The sequence below is a fragment of the Notothenia rossii genome (genome assembly GCF_949606895.1).
Source record: "Notothenia rossii genome assembly, chromosome: 2".
Lineage (NCBI taxonomy): Eukaryota > Metazoa > Chordata > Actinopteri > Perciformes > Nototheniidae > Notothenia > Notothenia rossii.
This window is the reverse complement of record NC_136904.1, coordinates 46,905,997-46,925,766: the sequence shown is the minus strand read 5'-3', so window position 1 is coordinate 46,925,766 and position 19,770 is coordinate 46,905,997. Positions and strand designations below refer to the sequence as shown.

The 19,770-nt window shown below is 40.0% G+C and overlaps 1 protein-coding gene across 1 annotated transcript; it reads left to right on the top strand.

The window, feature by feature from the left end:
• The first annotated feature begins 8,755 nt into the window (after window positions 1-8,755).
• On the top strand, window positions 8,756-10,838 carry LOC307030835 (uncharacterized protein). Its single transcript, XM_079667501.1, has 3 exons — window positions 8,756-9,421; window positions 10,149-10,317; window positions 10,515-10,838. The coding sequence occupies exons 1-3, from the start codon at window positions 8,961-8,963 to the stop codon at window positions 10,626-10,628; spliced, it is 744 nt and encodes a 247-aa protein (XP_079523627.1). The 5' UTR covers window positions 8,756-8,960; the 3' UTR covers window positions 10,629-10,838.
• The last annotated feature ends 8,932 nt before the right edge of the window (window positions 10,839-19,770 follow it).

Genomic DNA, 19,770 nt, shown 5'->3' with positions numbered 1-19,770 from the left:
CTTTGCACGGAGGAATGTGGAGTGGAAGATATTTGCACGGCTGCATCTTGGTCTTCCCCCTGTTCGTTTATTCAATTTTATTTGAGGGATGTCTCCCATTCCTCTCTGACACACCCTGTACTGGGTGTCCTGTCGGAGTGAGGGACGTCAGGGAGCCAGCTGTGCGCCTCTCTCCTGCCTCTCGGCACGCGGAGAACGGCCCTTTTCCCCTCTTATAGGAGGGATGTTCCTTTTTCCTCTGACACACTTTGTACGGAGTGCCTGGTCAGAGTGAGTGACGTCAGGGATCCAGCTGGGCGCTCTCCTACCTGTTTGACACGCAGAGAGCTGCTGTTCCCCCTCTATGATCGCTGCGCAAGGTGGGACCTTCGTCTCTACTTTTTCACAGCGGCCGGTATGTATTGTTCCCAGCCTTCACCCCGTCGGGAAGATAGGCATGTTTTGCTATGTTCCAGGGACGGTGATGCGCCATTACGCATGGCACAACAGGCATGGGGTGTTATTTAGCAGGTGTGTCTGTGCTTTTAGTGCCAGGCAGACCCAGTGGGGCGCAGACTACATCATGCTTCGCCCTTAACCCAATAGCGATAGCCTTAGAGGGCGAAGCCATATACGAAATAGAACTGAGGTTACCTACTGTAACCCCAGCTTCTATGAGTAAATGGCGCAGCCCTCTAAGCGCTGGGCCCCACTGGCTCTACGAATAGCTGAAGAAAAGTTATTTGGTATGGAAGCAGATTGCCGGGCCTCCTTCCTATTTATACCGGAAGGAGGCCCAAGGGTGGGGCCCACCTTGCGGGTGGGCGTGGACTACAAGTGTTTCAGTGCTGCGCGGGGGCGCAGGGGGATTACCCAATAGCGATAGCCTTATAGGGCTGCGCCATTTACTCATAGAATCTGGGGTTACAGTAGGTAACCTCAGTTAAAGAGACAAACAACAAAATGAGTGCGGGACTGAGCAAAAAGCTAAAGACATACCACTTCCACACAGAATGGGAGGAAGAATATTTGTTTGTGATGTCACATTCAAAGGTTATTTGCCTTATTTGTAAAGCAAGCGTTGCTCTGCCAAAGAAAGGTAACGTGGAGCGGCATTATCGGAGCGTTCACAAGGCATATGACAGGGACTTCCCTCCGAGTAGCGAGTTTAGAAAGAAAAAGGTCATGTATTATTGCTACAAAAACCTTATCTCGCAGTCTTAGTGTCGCCAACTCGTTTCTAACATGCAAAAAGACAAACAAATGCGTCTATGGTCGGTGTATTTTCGACCTTTCCAATCCGGACCAGATCTCTCTCTCCCGTCTGTGTGCAAGGGGGCGGGGCAGTTTACACACACACACACACGCAGCAGCAACACACGGAGGGGATGGCGGGGAGAAGCGCTCCAAGATGTGGTTAAATGTTACCCGTTTTGAGGTGGACAATGCTCCTTGCCAAGAGTGTTTAGCATGTAAGGGCGTTAACACGAGCAATTTGTCTAAACATTTAGCAAAAGTGCACCACATTCAGACGGAGGAATGCACCGGGTTCGACTGTCTTTCTACACTGTAAAAAAAGTCTGTGAAATGAAGAGCTAAAAGCTGTAAAATCACAACATCAAAACACTGTAAATAGAGAAACAATGAAGCAGTGTTTAATTAACAGTAATATTTCGTAAAGTACTGAACCAAACAAAACTGTTAAATTCACATTTAAGAATATGTTAAAATAAAGATATTTCATTGTATAATTTATAGATTACTGTGGTTTGAACCATAGGTTTGAACACAGTAAAACTGTAATACATAAAACAATACAATACAGTTAAAATTACAACATGACAGTGTTAAAATCATGTTTTTTAAAATATTTTTTCATTCTTCAATATACTAAAATATACTTACTTCTTATTTCTATTTGTTTAATACATATGTTTATTTTGAAATTGGAAATAACCCAGTACTGAGATATTCTTGGAAATTAAATGAGAATCCATAAAACAGCTGGCGTTTGGATTCTGGAGCTGCCCGGCTATTTGTAGTGGAATGCAGCCCACGGCAGATAGCCCAAACAGTAATCGAACGCGCCACTACCTGTGGACGGGCCGTTACGTTATTTAATTTGTTTTAAATTGGGACAGCCTCTCGGCGGAAGTGACGCAAGCGGTCAACGAACGCAGCCTCCGAAGGAAACGGCCGCTAAACTGAGACACGCCTACTGAGCAGTAGAGTTTGTTTCTGTTATTTCATTGGACTATTTAATTATCGCGGGAGCAGCCACTTTTTGCAGGTTAACGGGTTGGTGCGTGGCCAAGTCTCTCAAGTCTGCCTGCCACGGACCAGCTGTGGAGGATCACATCTGTAGCACTGGTAAGCTAACCGTTTATTTTCTTCAAACTTCAATTATAACACGGTGTGTTGTCAGGACAATACAAGCTTCTGTTTGTGATTTATTCTATTTTGCATTCATAGTTATAACGTCTACTGACAGGGAGTTAATTTAAATAGTCTGGTAACGTTATTGAAGTATCATGCTAAAAGCTGAACTCTTTATTTTCGTTTAATTCATACTGTTGTGAAGCGGTGGGTTTGAAGCTACATCTGAGCAGGTTCAAATTTAACGGGCAGTCGTGTTAGCGTGCTAAAAATGATTACCTGCTGTTTTTGCAGGTTAACGGTTACGGCTCAGTGCACGGCCAAGTCTGTCTCAAGTCTGCCTGCCACGGACGACGGAGCTGTGAGCACATGAGCGGAGGATCACATCTGTAAGCGAACCGTTTATTTTCTTCAAATTTCAATTATAACACGGTGTGTTGTCAGGACAATACTAACTTCTGTTTGTGATTGAGTGCATTTTGCAGCAAAACGCTACAGACGAGGGGTTATGTTCTGCATTGCATAGGAACCCCAGTGTTTTTCAAATGTGTTGGCGCGAACTGCAAGCAAACAACGGTGTGTTGTCAGTAGGCCTGTCACGATAAATAATTTTGTTGGACGATAAATGTTCCTGGAAATTATTGCGATAAACGATAATATTGTCGGCACCATTGTAAGACCATTTTAGACCACTGACATACTGATAATATATCATAATAATTCTAGTACATCCTTTCAAACAGAACTTGTTATTGAACATTCAACATTGAAAATGAAATGTGAAATAATATTAAAATATATAAATGATATATAATAAAAAAAACAAATTAATTAAATTATAATAAATTAATTAAATCACACACAACCAAAACAATAAATTAAATAGACTCATGCTGGAAAACAGAGCTCTCAATCCATCTATCTATCCATCTCTATATAGATGGATAGATAAATATATATAAATATATATATAAATAAATCAATATGAGCACACATTGTCTCACAAGCAAAAAAGATCTCCTTAAAACAACAGTCATGTGTACAGTCCACTGTCCATACAAAGGCCCAGATGCCTCAACAGGCCATATCCAAATCTGTTTTTCGAAGTTTTCGAGCAAGGAACACCAACATGTTTGCATTGCCGGGCAAATGCATCTTTGATTGTAAACTGTCGGGAAGGTGGGGGCTCTCCATCTCCAGCTGCCGTGTTTGCTACCAGCTGGGAAAACGGAATGGAGTGGTTGTGTTTTAGGTGTAGTTTAAAATGTGTGGTATTGCCTGCTTTTGTCGCTACCTTTTTTAAAGAAATGCGACACACCGCCCGGCTCATTCAAGTCCGTCGGTTGGCCTCGTTGATTTGAATCCAAAATACTGCCACACCGGAGAATCGAGATGTGTAGGTTTTGTAACCAATTCCATTTCACTTTAAATTCCCGAGTAAGTCACCCGTTGTCTCCCGCTTGTCGCTATATTATTAATTTGGCTGCTACGCTGCTGTACGTGCACACAGAGTGTACTGACCTGGCTGTGTGTCAGCCCCGCCCCTCACAGCGCGCATGGACGGCAGCCACAGCTCGTCTGGCAGCCACAGCGCTCCTAGCTAAAATGCTGGTCACATCCTTATGTAAACAAACACGCATGTAAACGGCAATTTATCGAGCTCAGAAAAGTTATCGAGTCCATTTTTATTTATCGTACGATAAGTCATTTTATCGATTATCGCGACAGGCCTAGTTGTCAGGACAATACTAGCTTCTGTTTGTGATTGAGTGCATTTTGCAGTCATAGCTATAACGTCTACTGAGCGGGGGGTTTGAAGCTACATCTGAGCGGGTTCAAACTTAACGGGCAGTCGTGTTAACGTGCTAAAAATGATTACCTGCCGTTTTTGCAGCAAAACGCTACAGACTTTGAAGGGTTATGTGCTGCATTGTAGAGTGCATAGGAACGAACCCCAGTGTTTTTTCAAATGTGTTGGCACGAACTGCAAGCGAAAATGTTGTACTTACACAGCTTTTAAAGCTCACTTTTATCGGATTCCCAATGTGCCTGCAGCCACTGCTAGAGCCATTGATACAGATTTGAAATGTGCAATTTTGTTATGTGCGCGCCAATTTCAAACAGTGAAAGAACTTATATCCCACTTAAAAGATCATATAGTGGAGGGACGGCCTGTATTATGTCCAGTAACTGGTTACAAATAATTTCACTGTGAAATCGTCATTTACTGCTCATATGTCCAGAAAACACAGAGCATGTTCTGTTGATAGCATAAGTGACATGTACAGGGAAGCCATTTCTCCGTGTTCTGCACATGAAGATGCTTCCCAGAGCCCAAATGATGCAACAACAAATGAAAACACTGATTTTCCACAGCATTTCAATGAGACCTATCTTAGGAATGTATGCTTATTCTTAGGGGTGCACCGAATGGGAAATTCTTGGCCGAAACCGATACCGAAAATAGGAAACAGTTGGCCGAAAACCCAATGCCGAAAGGCCGAAAATGATTAATATAAATATATATATCTATATATATAGATTATATATATATATATATATATAGATATATATATAGATATATATATAATGTATACATTTTTTACCAATGTTGTTCAGCTACCTGATTATGGAAAAAGACATGATTATGGCAAAACTTAACTTAAATAATAATCACTATTATGGGTCCAAAAAACATTTATTCAGCACTTTTGAATGCATACAGTACATTAATTCCAAGTCAAGTGCATTTTCTTTTCTCTGTAGGATAACTACAACAAAGTGCATTCAGAACAAAGCCAAGGTATTTTAAAACTGCATAAACATCTAGGCCAGTAGGCCTACAACAAAATAGTGTAAATAAAGACTGTAACAGCCAGGCCTTCAACAACAACAAATGCACCTATAAGTTTGGTAACCTAACGTGTTGTTGTGATGACGTTATCAAAACGCGGCGACAAGCACGATGCGTGACCATGCTCGCGGCTGGCTCACAGCCAACATGTCTGCCGCTTGGAGATATTTCAAAATATCAGAGAAAGAGGCGCGGATTGTGATTTGTAAAACGTGTTCAGCTGACATTTCTCGAGGGGGTGTAACTGCAAAGACTTTCACCACTTCGGGATTTCTCCACCACTTGAAATCAAAACACCCGGACAAATATGCGGAGTATGATCAACGTAACCCTTTTCTCTGACATTCGGTGAAAGCCGAAAGGGCCTTTTTAACCATTTTCGGCCGATAACTTTTTGGTGGCCGAATATTCGGTGCATCCCTACTTATTCTACTTAAAATTGCAAGGGCAGCTCCTTCTTCCAGCTTCAACAATACAGACCATTGTCGAAGAGATGCAAAATGTGTATGAGTTGGGACAGGGTTACATTTTAAGTAAACTACGTTCACTTGTAAAAGATGACATGTCTCTAACTGATGATGCTATTGCTAAAATCTGTGATTGTGTGAAGGATTCCGATCTGTTCTCAGTCTGTCACCAGGGACCACTGAGAACAACATATTCAAGAGCTCAGACAGTCAAAAAGATGTTCAAATACATAGAGCCTAAAAAAGTAACATTAGGAAATTATGAAAATATGACACAAAGGTTTGCTTACTACATACCTGTGAAACAAACAGTAAGTGGCTTATTAGAATCAGAATTTTGGAAAAATTCAATGTCACAGCAGTCATGTGAAACAGACTCAGATGTTTTTGGTGACATACGTGATTGACACAACTTTAAGTCCAACCAGTTCTTCATTGAAAATGCAGGATGCCTGAAGCTAATTCTGTACCAGGATGCTTTTGAAATTGTCAACCCCCTTGGCTCTGCTAGGAAAACACACAAAGTTGTTGCAGTCTATCTTTCTTTGGCAAATCTACCTGCTCATGTGCGCTCTAATACTGATCACATGTCCCTGGTTTTATTGTGTGGGGAGAATGACCTAAAACAATTTGGATTTGCTAAGGTGTTCTCAGAGATGTTAGTGGATTTAAAAGATTTGGAGGAAAATTGAATAGTTACAACAGGTTGAGACATGTTCAAAGGGGCTCTGTACTGCATTGCGGGTGATAACTTTGTTTCACACGGTATTGGTGGGTTCACTGAAAACTTTAGTCATTCTAAGTACTTTTGCAGGTACTGTGAAATCACACAAAGTGAGTTTAAGAGTGATGATCCAAATGTATGTGGACCACAGTGCACACCCGAAGGTTACGATTCTGCTGTTGCTGATCTAGAAGTTGAAGACAGTCCACACATCAAAGGCATAAAGGCAAACTCTGTCTTCAATGCTCCGACATCTTTTCATGTTTGCAAGCCAGGTCTCCCACCTTGTTTAGGCCATGACATATTTGAGGGTGTCTTATCCTACGATGTTGCACTGTACTTAAAGTATTTTATTAAGAAAAATAAATAGTTTACATATATTCACTTTTGAACCGGCGCATAAAACAGTTCAAGTACAAAGGATCTGATGCTCTCACTAAGCCCTTTGCTGTCAACTCTGATGTATGCTGTATGCTCAAGCTCTCAGGTCAAGCCATTCAGAACTGGAATTTGTTAAGATTGCTGCCTGTATTAATTGGTGACAAAGTGCAAAATCCAGAAGATGATGTGTGGCAGTTGAATCTCCAGCTTAAAGATATTGTTGATCTGATTTGTGCACAAAATATTTCGTTGTCACAGGTAGCCTATCTTGACATTACAATCCAAGAATATTTGGAAACAAGGAAGTGTTTCTTTCCTGAGAGTCCACTAAAACCAAAGCACCATTTCATGAGACACTATCCGGCACTCATCTTGAAATTTGGCCCCTTGATTAGAGTATGGAAAATGCGTTTTTAAAGTAAACACAGCTACTTCAAGAGATGTGCCAGGCATTTGAAAAAACTTTAAAAACATCTGCCTAACTTTATCCGAAAGACATCAGATGTTTCAGGCATATCTTTCAGCTGGGCCAGGATGCAGTCAACTTCTGCAAGTCAATGACAGTTGTACTTTTTACTCCAGTCTTTACAGTGATTCAATCAAACATGCAGTGAGAGAATTTGGCTTTTCAGAAAACAATACTAGTGTTTCCACAGACATACAGTATAAAGGTACATCATATAAAAAAGGGCTTTTCCTTGTGTCCAAAAATGACAAGTCCATGGAGTTCGGAGAACGGCTCATTATTTTAATTCAAAATGATTCAGCTGTGTATTTTGTGAAGGATATACATAAAGCTGACTATCATTCTGAATACCACCTGTACTCTGTGACAAAACAGAATGCAAGGCTGCAATGTGTTAACATTAACGACTTGGTAGATTTTTATCCATTACCATCATACATTGTTAACGGGCACCAAGTCATCCCGCTGAAACACAGTGTGTTGTCAAAATAAACACGATATTGGCTACTGTGGTGTTGAAACCATTCTAACAATGCACATGTATGCTTAGGGAAAATGATAAAAATACTATTAGAAAAATATTAAAGTGACAGCAGTTTTTGTTCTGCAATATACAGAAATAAAAAGTATACATCCTCAATCATACCCTATGCTCAAATTAGAGGTTCCTCTTATCTGTATATAATGTATGAATAGTATTACTTGAGTAAATGTCTAATTATCTTTGTCTTTCATTTGTAATTTTGAAAACCGAAAAGTGTCGTTCTTCCATGATTCCAGAGATGACAGACATGGAGCAAACATGTATACGCAGTGCCATCACTGAGGTCTTGCCTGACCTTCCAGAGATGACAAGAAGTTGCAAAAAAGATAGTGGCAAAGTATCCTACGTTTCTTCAAGACATAATAGAGGGAGAAGTGATCGGGCCAGGGTATCACTCTCTGGTCAAGCAATTGCAAAATAGGATAGAGAATGTGAAGCGATCCACGACCCCAAAAATAAGAAAACGAAAGAATCGCACAGACGAGTCAGACACAGATGAAGTCCCTCCAGAACAGAGAGCAGCAATCCAGGACACTTATGGATGCATTAAATGGGATTTAAAATTCCTGCCCCTTGGCGAGACTGAAGAGAGCCAGCAGGAGAAAAAGGAAAAACTGAGGGTGATCCAGAGGAGGTCAAACTTCTAATGAAGTCAACGTTCTACACGCAGTATTCTGCCCTCGCAAGAATACTTTTCGGATTGCAGGCTTGGCAGATAGCTTAACACGGAAATAAACACAGAGGAGACAGCAGCTCAGTTTTGGATGTTTACTGATTAAATTCCATTTTCATTTCCATTTTCATTTCCATTTCCATTTTTGTAAAACTGAAATACAAACAAAACCCAAAGTCATGAGACGTTGTCACATTAAACACTAAATAAACAAATAAACAAGACTAAAACAAACATTCCAAACAACAGAGTACCTGTTAGCATAAATGCTACAAACATTTCCACTGCTGTTCACAGGCTAACACGTTTAGCATCATTCATTGTTCTTGATGTTTGCATATAATCAATTTAAATGTGAAACTAAGTATACACGGACAATATATGGAATGGTACTTACAGACATAAAGACCCTAGGATTTGAGCAAGGATTTAGTTGACAGGAAACAACCCATGTGCTCCATAGACAGCCAGAAACAGGAAACTACGGCAAGCATTTATGGACACAGTGCAAAACCCTTTGCAGGCCCTCTTAAAGGGGCAGCACACGCAGCGTAAACAAGTCAACCAGGGGAAAAATATAAAATCCCTCCTGCAAGAGTGGCCGTTTTGGTTCGACGACCTTGGCATGGCAGTCCACTTCAAGGAACTCACAGGAAGTGAGCTTCAAGAAACTTTCACACGGAATTTGGATCTGAAGGGGAAACGACTCCTGAACTACATGAATACTGTTGCTGTGTACAAGAGCAAAAGGTTGCTACAGGCTTTAACCAACTTTAAAGTGATGAGAGGAGAGCTAAGTGGTTGTTCTGAAGACGTCAAAGACATGGTGCTGCTTCTACTGTCCTACTTTGATGAGAAGGAAGACACGATGTTCTGTTATGTGGAGGACACATGCCTGGCAGAGGAAGTACAGATGGGCCAAGTTCAGTTGACTGACTCCCACCATTGTTGTGTGTGGTGAGTAAAAACTTTCACTCTACTTTTTTCTGTTCTTTCTGCCACTTCTTTCTCTCTTTTCTGTCTAATTTGAGACGTTTATGTTGCACAATGTTTTTTGTTACTGTAAGCTCGTAAAGGGCTAGTTTGGATGCTTATGGATACTTATCCATAGTCAGTGTATTGCTTACATGTCTTTGGAGGCACAGGCAGGAGTACGGGTACGTATGTAAAGCTGTGGATGGGTGCAGCAGCGAAACGTATTTTAGCCACCTAAAAATTCAGTTTATGTGTACGCTATATTTATGATATTGTCACAAATCACACTGCTGCTTCAGTCCCTATCAGAAACAGACTGTATAGCTGTATGACAGCAAGGTAGAGCTTTGAAAATATTCTTTAATATAGCATACACTAAGAGTTATATTGTTTTAGTTTTTTTGGTGGCTTAACTATGTCCACAGCAGTGCATTGCTTAGCTGTCTGCTGGTTCTCCTCTCTGTTTCTCCTGTAGCTCCTACAACCCCCCTTCAAACAATATGAACTATCCCCTAAAAGCAAGTCAAATTGACATTACATTTATCTCCCCTTAACCTGCAAATACACAAACATACATTTTTGTATTGATGGTGAGCAATTTAAAAGACCTTAAAATGTAATAACATGTGTGCTAAAATTGTTTTGTGAAATGTTTCAGGAAGACAAGTCTTGTTTTAATTTAGTTTGAATTGTTTTTCTTCTTTTTTAGGACGATCATGCTATTCTTCAAGGCGATTCATGCTGAGTGTGGATCGAAACATAGTACAGGACAACATCCCCTCCTTGGTTTCTGCCCTGTCCATGATGTTTGGGAGCTATTATTGCTTCAACATCGCCTACCCGTCAGAGCTGGCATCCACCCTGGAGTTTGTCCAGAGGTATGTGTTTTTTGGGATTGGCTTTATCAAACAATTTCTTTTATTAAACTGCAACAAATCTAAAGCAGCTGCTTCAGTGAATTGGGGTTTAAATTGTCATTTTGGCTTCAAAATAATAAGATTGATGTGAAGTTTTTTGTTGTTAGGCAAGCTATTTTATTATTAATTCTGTTTTTTGTTTCTATTTTTATTTTAAGGTGTTTTTTCTCCATCAACCCAGAGAAGGGCACCAAAGTGGAGAAGACACGCGCATCCCCTCTTCAGGTGAACCCGAGAGTCCTCACCTTGATACAGGAACTTTCGGACCATGAGTCTGATGTCTGAATATGGACAGTAAGATCAATGGCATGTGGCGATGTGCCCAAGTTACAGTTTGTTTGATTGTTTAAATCGTAGTTAAAATTTGAAGTGCTTTTTTTTTATGTTCTTTTAACTAACTTTAAAAAAGTCTGTGGCTGTGACAGTCGAGTATTATATTATACAGGTGTATAATATATATTTTTAATTAAAAATGTTAATGAACAAGGTAAATATTATAGAATTGGTATCAGTAAAATGTATAATTTACAATAAAATCTCATTTAAAATGGTGTTACGATGTCTAAAGTTAATGATAAGTCACATGTTTCCTGCCTGGCCTTGCCCATGTATCATTACCCTCTCTTGTCTGGGCGCTAAGAGAGGAGACCTCAACCAGTGCAGCAGCAGCCATTAGCAGCTGACTGTTGCTATCTGTAAGCTATGGCTCCGAAACATAATTTCAGCCAATCAGCGTCGTCAAATCTGATGATCACCGGGCGCCAATGTCAGCGCCCGGTGCAGGGTTATGGCTAGAAAGGATCCGTCTTGTGTAAAACTCTCGCAAGAGTTTGCGAGTCACGTGGCTGAATCTTTACGTTTGACAGGCAGCCTTTCAGTTACTAGACCCTCCAGAAAAACGCGATTCTGCAATCGCAGAATTTACCGCATAATCAGCAAAATGGCACAGATTTTTAAAAGGCCGTATATTTATCAAAAAGCCGCATAATCCCCGCATTTTTCCACAAAAAGTTGAGAAAAAAAAAAGTGAACTCCTCTTGACGTGACGTCATCAGCTCGCGCATCACAGAATGTAAACAACACTGTATAGAGTGAACGTGTGGAGCTCACACGATAGAGAAAACACCAAGATGAAAAAATCTAATCCATCTAATTTACCGACGAACATTTCTACTAAAGACCGGGCAAAAAGTGGGGGGAAACTATTCTGCACCCCGTGCAACTGTGTGTTGGAGCATAAGAGAAAATCGACGGTGGCGACCCACTTTGATTCATTCAAACATTCGAAAATGCTTTCTGCTGCTGCGGACAAGAAAGCCAAACAACTCATGTTCACCGAGGGATCAACCTCCAAAACCCTTTCGAGGGCTACAAGAAACGAAGTGAGTAGCCTACAAGATTGAAGCTGGTCAGATAACGAACGAGTAAATGAAAACAGGGGTGGAGCTTATGCCTGCTCATGCGGGAGATTCTACCGGCAGATACTGCTGTGATGAAATGCCATATCATGGATTATCAAGGATTATTTCTGAAACAGTATGGAGCTCAAAGGCTTTCTCTCTTGCCGGTTATACCACAAGGTGAGTTCCTGTTTATTTCCTGCTTCTTCACACACATGCTCTCCAGTACAGGTTAGCTCTGAGTGTTAGCATGCTAATGTAAACACCGACCATATTAAGTCCAAAACAGTCGGGCATTGTTTCTGATAGCAACGTTTCTGATAGTGCTGTGGGTCCGCCGCCGATATGACGTCAAAAGAGAGAGGGTTTTATTTTCTAACGCTGTCTAAGTTCCCTGACACACCGGGGACACATTTATGTATAAAAGACATAAAAATGTGCATTTTGCATGATTGCAAGTTTGACAGCAGTGAAAGCGACCAAACCAAAATGATGGGGTAGTCTTTTCTAAGGAACACACTTCTGGGTCATTGCCTCCCATTACCCCTAGATTAGACATGATTGGTGCAGAGACACAAGCTCAGGGCTCCCACTAGTTCAGCATAACGGTGAGGTGTATTTTTATGAACATTTTTTTTGTTTGCAGGCCGGTCGTATCATTTATTATTTCATCCTACTTACTTTCGTCCCACACCTTGAAGGCCAGTCCCTGAAAATATTGTCCAACATGAAATGTGATGCAAAAAAGTTGGGGGGTGCTGATTTAGAGTGTCTGGATACCTGACTAATGCAGGTCCAATAGCTAACTCTCCTTCTGTCTGGTATCCGCCTAAATCTGATAATATTGTGAGGCTTTTACACTGCAGGGGCTGTTCAACTGAAACAAGGAGCTGAAAGAGGCTAGAAAGCTCGGAGCTGTGGTAAACTGCAGAGCAGGAAGACACTGCTCGTTACTAAACCTATGCCCTGGTCGGCAGTATACAGGAATGTTTGTTGACTTGAATGAAACCGGAGAGCTTCTGTATAAATGCAACAAAAACCAACACACATTTCCTCCTTATTCATTCATTTATTCAGACACCGTCTCATTTCCTCTGTGTCTCAGGAATAAGTAAGTAGGGTTTATAAGAGAGCTGTGAGATCTCCGCTACTAAATAATCATTGCCTTTTCATGTGATTTCACTTTAGATAATAATGTGTCAGATCTTCAAAGCCTCACCACTCATCTGCAGCCGCACACCTAGCCCTGCAACTTCCTCTGAGGCAAATGTATTATTAACATGACAATAGATCTGTGGTCTCTCACTGACCCGCCTTTCATTAGCATTTATATAGACGCCGGCCGCCACTGCAGACTGTTGTAAAGCTTAATTCAGAGCAGCAAGCTAAGAAGTGACAGGGGAAGGGAGACAGCATGAAACTGAAATCGTCTGATGGAGATGTCATGCTGTCTTGAAAATTATTGTTTGGGCTCTGATGTAACAACTGAAGAGCACTTGGCTTCTCTGCTTTGTTTCATGGATGCAAATCAAAGGAGAAATAATAACACTGGTATTACCCTCATACACCCTCAATAATGTCAGGGATTCATGCCAGCAGCTGTTGTTTTTGGGTTTAAGAGCTTCTAGAGATTTGGGTTGACATTCAAGTACTTTTTTTCCGCAATACAGACAGGGTAAAGTTATAATAGAAAGACAAAAACAGGAGTCCAGATGATTGTGTGAAAGAGTAACACACAGGAAGTGAGAACACATAAAATAACATCTTCTGATTTATGTGCTCGTACATGGTTTAAACAAGTATTTTTTCCAGAATCAGAATTCCTTTATTCGTCCAACAATGGGAAACTTACATTTTTACAGCAAAGTAAAGATACAGTAGAGAGAAATAAAATAGAACACTACCATATAAAAAGACAAGCACATAGTATTACAAATAACAAATGTACACATTCAAGTAGGGAGTAAGTAGCGGCAGTATTTATAAAATAAGTGTAGCACTGTAGAATGAAGTGTGGTATTTAACAGTAGTAAAAATATGATTGCACATAGTTACGTAAAGATTATTGTAACAGTAATGGATGGATTCACTAGGAGTAGCAGCTAGTAGTAATAATACCATTAGCAGAACATATTGCACATAAGTGTTGCTGCATTTGAAATACATACAAATAATGCTAACCATATCTTAAGAATGCCAAGTCTGAAAAAACTTCAGATTACTTTGAATTACATTATACGTTCAGTGCCAATGGCTAATAATGTGCTAATGATGTACTCCACCTGTACTGCAACCCAGTCTCACGGCATTTTGTGTTATAGTCACGAAATTAATCTATTGATTCGTGTTCACCAACACAATTTCCCCATTTTTTTTCGTGTCACACAGAACAATTTTAAAAGCAATGTAAATAATAACAAATTAGAAAGAAAAGATTAAAAAAAAAATACAGATTTCAGTATTCTGACACAGAACGATTTTAGAAGCAATGTATTTCTATTGGTAGTATGATTTGTGCCTGCATCAAATAATAACAACTTAGAAGGAAAAAAAGATTGAAAAAAATACAGATTTCAGTATTCTGAGGCTCTGGGCCCCATTTATTTTCCTCGCGGACGGCAAAAAAAGTCAGACATTATTCAATTTAAAATAAAAACAATAATCGTGGCTTGATATTGAGTAAGAAAATGTTTTTATGAACCACACAGCCTCTGGTCTTCCAAGACCCGACCGGACAAAAAGACGTGGTGCAGGCACGAAACATATTACCAATAGAAATACATTGCTTTTAAAGTCGTTCTGTGTGACACGGAAAAAAAATGGGAAAATCGCGTTGGTGAACACGAATCAATAGATTACATTTATTTTGTGACTTTTACACGAAATGCCATGAGACTGGGTTGTGTGCTGAGTGCTTCAGATTTACAATCATTATCATCTGTAACGTTTGGGAATGTTAAAGAGATAGTTGTGATGATTTGAAGTTGACTTCAAAAGTCACTTATCCATTGTCGGCAAATAACCGTGAGCACCTGCGCGGCTCCTGTTTTCTAGCTGACAGCTTTGGTTGCCAGCTCATGGCATCACTTCATGTTTGATGCATATCCTCTTCCCTGCTAAGCAAACTCTGCAAATTAGTGATGGTCGATGTATCTTGCAGCTTATTTGTCATACTAATAAGAGGCAGCTATGCCCTTGGGCAGTATACCTGTCACAACATGTGTAATGTGCAGCCAATTCATTTCAGAAAGCCTGATAAACATCCCCTGAGGGGACTGGTGATCACATTAGGTGTGATTTGATAAGACATGTTGAAGCATTTAATGTGATAGGTAGGGAGTGTTTCAGAAAACAGCTGCAACTCCCAACATGGAGAAGTGTTTAATGTAAAATGTAAGTTTAGCAGCACAGGTGTAGTGCTGCTGGAGGCACCGGAACCTCGCCCTCGGACTTATATTTTTGAGGAACAGTTATATTTGTGTAACCGGTGTCTATTAGCGCTGTCTGCATTGTGTTTCTTTTGAAGGATAAGTCCTGAATCAGCATAACATTGAGCCGATCTCCGTTTTATTTACTGACAACAGATATATAACAAATCAGTCGTTATTAAATTAGTATTCCCTCACACTGACTCCTCTCACGTGGAACACATTCACAAAAAGAGAAGAGGAAAACATGAGGGACACAATATAAAGGGAGAAAGTCCCCACATAATCGTCTGTGTACAGCGATTGAATTCCACACTGATTTCAGACCTAGTCAGGTATTTAACGTTTAGTAAAGGAAGAACACAGAATTATTAAATACAGAAAACAGAATTTTTGTGAATATAATAAATGAATGACAGAAGACCAGAGGCGGACTGGCCATCGGGACGTTCGGGACGAATCCCGATGGGCCGGTAGCCCGGTACCGGAAGTGGGGCGGTCGGACCACTCGACGCGGCCCACTGCCCCACTCCGATCGGCCCACTTCGGTACAGGTGAAATTGTAATCAGCTTAATGCTTAGCCCACGTCGGGACCAGACTGTGGTCAAGCCGGCCCCCACTTCGGAAAACACAGTCAAGCCAGCCCGCACGTTGTATTGCGGTGAGCGAAATATCCTATGCATTACGGTAGACGCATGTAAAAACTGCCTTCAAAATAAAAGCGTCTAAAAAACACACCAAACATATTGAAGGATTAGTTGAATTATTTGAAGTATTAAAGTAACGTGTTATGGCAGGAAAGTTAAATCTGGTATATTCATTTTAATGTCACCTTATATATATTCATGTGTGTTAAATTTGAAGGGACAAAGTATATTTTCCTTCCCCAATATATTGAGGTGAAGTCTTTGTGTTCAGAGAGGGATGTGAGCAGGGGACATCCTAATTTGGGGATAGCTCCAAAACTCTGGAATGTTTCCCTCATAAAAGAAGAGGGTGCGTTACACATGCTTAGGGCAAATGTGTGTGTTTGCATTGCAGTAAATATATGTGCTGCATGATTACTGTTCAACTATACCTCTGTTTGTATTCTTTCATGTGCGGGTACTAAATGGCTACAAACATTGTGGCGAAATTAGCTTAAACATGTTTTATTACTCTATATGAAATGGAAGCAGCTTTTATGATAGGGACGAGAGAGCTGGGGGAGGGGACATTCTTCCTAAGATTTTCAGCATGTCAATTATCAGGGAAATCTACTTGTTTTCAATAGATGTGTGTGGTTAATTACTTTGTATTAATAATAACAGTATGTGTAAAGGAAGCTGGAAATATACAATGTGAAACCTTTTATTTTAAGTAAAGATGTGAACAATAGCTCAAATGGCGGGAAGGGTTGTAGGACAAATGAGTGTGTTCTCTATATTAGGCCTGTGTGAAGTTTGACTATTTGAAAAGCATCTCTAATACTGCTTAAGAGCATAGGTAATGTGTTCCTCGTTATTATTGATATGAAAGTGATTTACATGTATTACGTATATTTAGCCAACTATAACAACTATATCTTAAAACATACTTTTAACTTGTGTGTGGTAACCTGAGGGGGGAAGATGGACTCAGGGACAAAGGGCCATAAAGGGGATGTGTGTGTGCTGGCTGCAAGATGTGAAATAAGATAAGGAAACTTGTTGTTTAGAGCCGGTTCGTACCAGACACCAAAAGGTGTCTGGTCTTCGTCAAACTGAAAGAGACTTTTTGTTTCCGGGTTTCTTCTGCTGTGTCGCACTGATTGGGTGCGACAGGCCATGTGTTGGTCTCTCCCAATAAGATGACCTCTGGGGGAAAGCATGCACACATCTCCTCCTGTGTTTTTAGTATGAAAGCCTGTGTTTTCCTTTGGTTCGCGCTCTTGTTTTTGACTTGCCGTTCCTGAGACCTGTCTCACACGTGGTAGAACCTGAGCCCGGAGTACTCTGCAGAGTGCTTATTGATTCGATGATGTATTTGTATTGTTACCTTGTATCATTAAAACAAGATTATTGTTTAACTTGTATTCTGGTGTTTCTTAATCCCTTCCTTTTTACGAATTTACCCAGCTTATCAAACGACACGCGGAGACGAGGTTGGTTTTAAACATCCTCCAAATCTCCAACAATATTCATATACTGGAGCTTAAATTAAGAAATATGTAGCCTACTATAATGTGTTCAATAATAATTTAAAGCAACTACGTATAACTACCACATTATAACTGAGTGAATGTAAAATGTAAGGATACAGTTATAAAGACATATCTGACATTTCCACTGGGTGACTAATTTCAATTGATGTTGACACCATCTCACAACACTCCTAAAATAACATTACTTTCTGAAGTACAATTTAAAATGTATGCTGTTTAAATTCTCAAATTAGATCTATTGTCCATCTATATTTTGATTATTATGTAATGTAAACTGTCCATAATCAAAGAGTCATTCGAAGTCAATCAAATACTTATTTCACTTCAGGGTGATAGCAGGAGACCCCATCTAGTCAATCAGAGAAAATCCGGACAATCTGATGTAGAATTTCAAAATAAAATACTTTTGAAATCTCATATATGGGCTATCGTCCTTCTGTTTTTATCATGTTTTTTATACAAGAATAAATAAAAAACTGAAATTATCAAATACTTATGTCAATTCAGGGTGATAGCAGGACACCACAATCTATTCACTCAGAGAGAATCTGGACAATCTGATGTACAGTTTCAAAATAAAAGACCTTTGAAGTTGTTGCACGTCGGCAGTGGGCCGCTAGCTGATGCTGAACCTCTAAATAAAGCACTTGAATGGAACGAGCAAGTATCTACTTTTTTGAATATACGCGAGTCAAAACTCGAACTCGCCTCCTAGAATAAGTGGCCTTTGAACATTGATTTTCTTTTGGACAATTCGCCACTACACTCATGATATTCCAAGTTAAATGATATAATATTATAATTTTAAATAATTATATTAAATAATATTAATATTCAATAAATTAATATTCAATAATAAGGACACAGAGATGTGTGGCCAATTCACTATTGCATTCATTTTAGTGATTGACATTATTGTGCATGATATTGATATAATATTGGTAATTTAATTGATTGCTGATGTTCTTCTTATGCAGTTGACCCTGAGGAAAGTGAGAAAGCGGCAGGGTCCAGTACAGTTCATCCTGAGGAAAGGGAGACAGCTGCAGGGTCAAGTACAGTTGACCCTGAGGAAAGTGAGACAGCTGCAGGGTCAAGTAAAGTTGACCCTGAGGAAAGTGAGACAACTGCAGGGTCCAGCACAGGAGAACCAAAAGACAGGGAGATGCAGACTGATGAAGTGAGCTTTGATTACTGTGCCCGGCCTCAGGCTAAAGATATAAATAAATTTTTTCGCATACCACCCTCAACAACCCCCAAAACAAACAGTTAAAAATATCTACAACAACAAAGATGGAATCAATAGAAAGTGGCTTACATATTGTGAGAAATCCAACTCACTCTACTGTACAGTATGTTTAGCGTATGCAAAGCCTTCTAGAATTTGGCATAAGTTAATTGACATACTTCATGAGAGTACAGAATTTATAATTGAGTGGCCAGAGCGACATGTACTTCAAGCTACAATGCCAATGGGATTCAGACAGGCATTTGGATGTAGAGTTGCTGTGATTGTTGACTGTTTTGAAGTTTTTATTGAGAGGCCCTCTAATTTACTAGCTAGAACACAAACATGGTCCAACTACAAGCATCACCATACTGTTAAATGTCTGATTGGTGTTGCTCCCCAAGGCTATGTCACTTACATATCTTGTGCCTGGGGAGGAAGAGTTAGTGATAAACAGATCACAATACAGAGTGGGCTCCTAAAAAACCTGTTACCTGGAGATATTGTCCTAGCAGACCGTGGGCTCGATATTGGCGATAGTGTGGGATTTTACTGTGCTTCACTAAAGATGCCTGCATTCACCAGGGGGAAAAGTCAGCTGTCAGCATACGAGGTGGAAGAGACAAGAAAAATAGCTAATGTGCGTATTCATGTCGAAAGAGTCATAGGATTAGTCAGAAGAAAATATCAGATTCTGCAAAGCAGGGCTGTGCCCATAGAGCACATGCTAACAAAACCAGGTGAGGCACTAGCATTAATTGACACGATTGGGGTTATTTGCTGTGCCTTATCTAATCTGTCAGTGTCTGTCGTCCCATTGGAGTAAAGTCATGGCGCTGTAGTCTTGTAAATAAGAAACCATGTATTATTCAGTATCATTTAATCTTTTCACTAAACATCTTTTTGTGTTCAAACATCTTGTGTTCAAGTCTTTTCAGTAAACATCTTTTTGTGTGTTGTAAATTGTGTAGCCCTAATCAATATACAGCTTTCATCTACATTCAGGCTTAATTCATTCAACAATATTCTAGAGATGACAATTGGTCTGGTGACGCTCCCATGTATGGCCATTGAGGGTTATTGTAAATGTAAATAAGAAACTATGTATTATTCAGTCTTCTTAGTATCATTTAATCTGTTCAGTAAACATCTTTTTTACAATAGCAATATATCAC

Excerpts from the sequence above, each read along its gene's own strand:
- LOC307030835 (XM_079667501.1), top strand. The coding sequence starts at position 8,961 with ATGGACACAGTGCAAAACCCTTTGCAGGCCCTCTTAAAGGGGCAGCAC. Across the intron at positions 9,422-10,148 it reads TCCCACCATTGTTGTGTGTG|GACGATCATGCTATTCTTCA; the intron begins GTGAGTAAAAAC and ends CTTCTTTTTTAG. Across the intron at positions 10,318-10,514 it reads ACCCTGGAGTTTGTCCAGAG|GTGTTTTTTCTCCATCAACC; the intron begins GTATGTGTTTTT and ends TTTTATTTTAAG.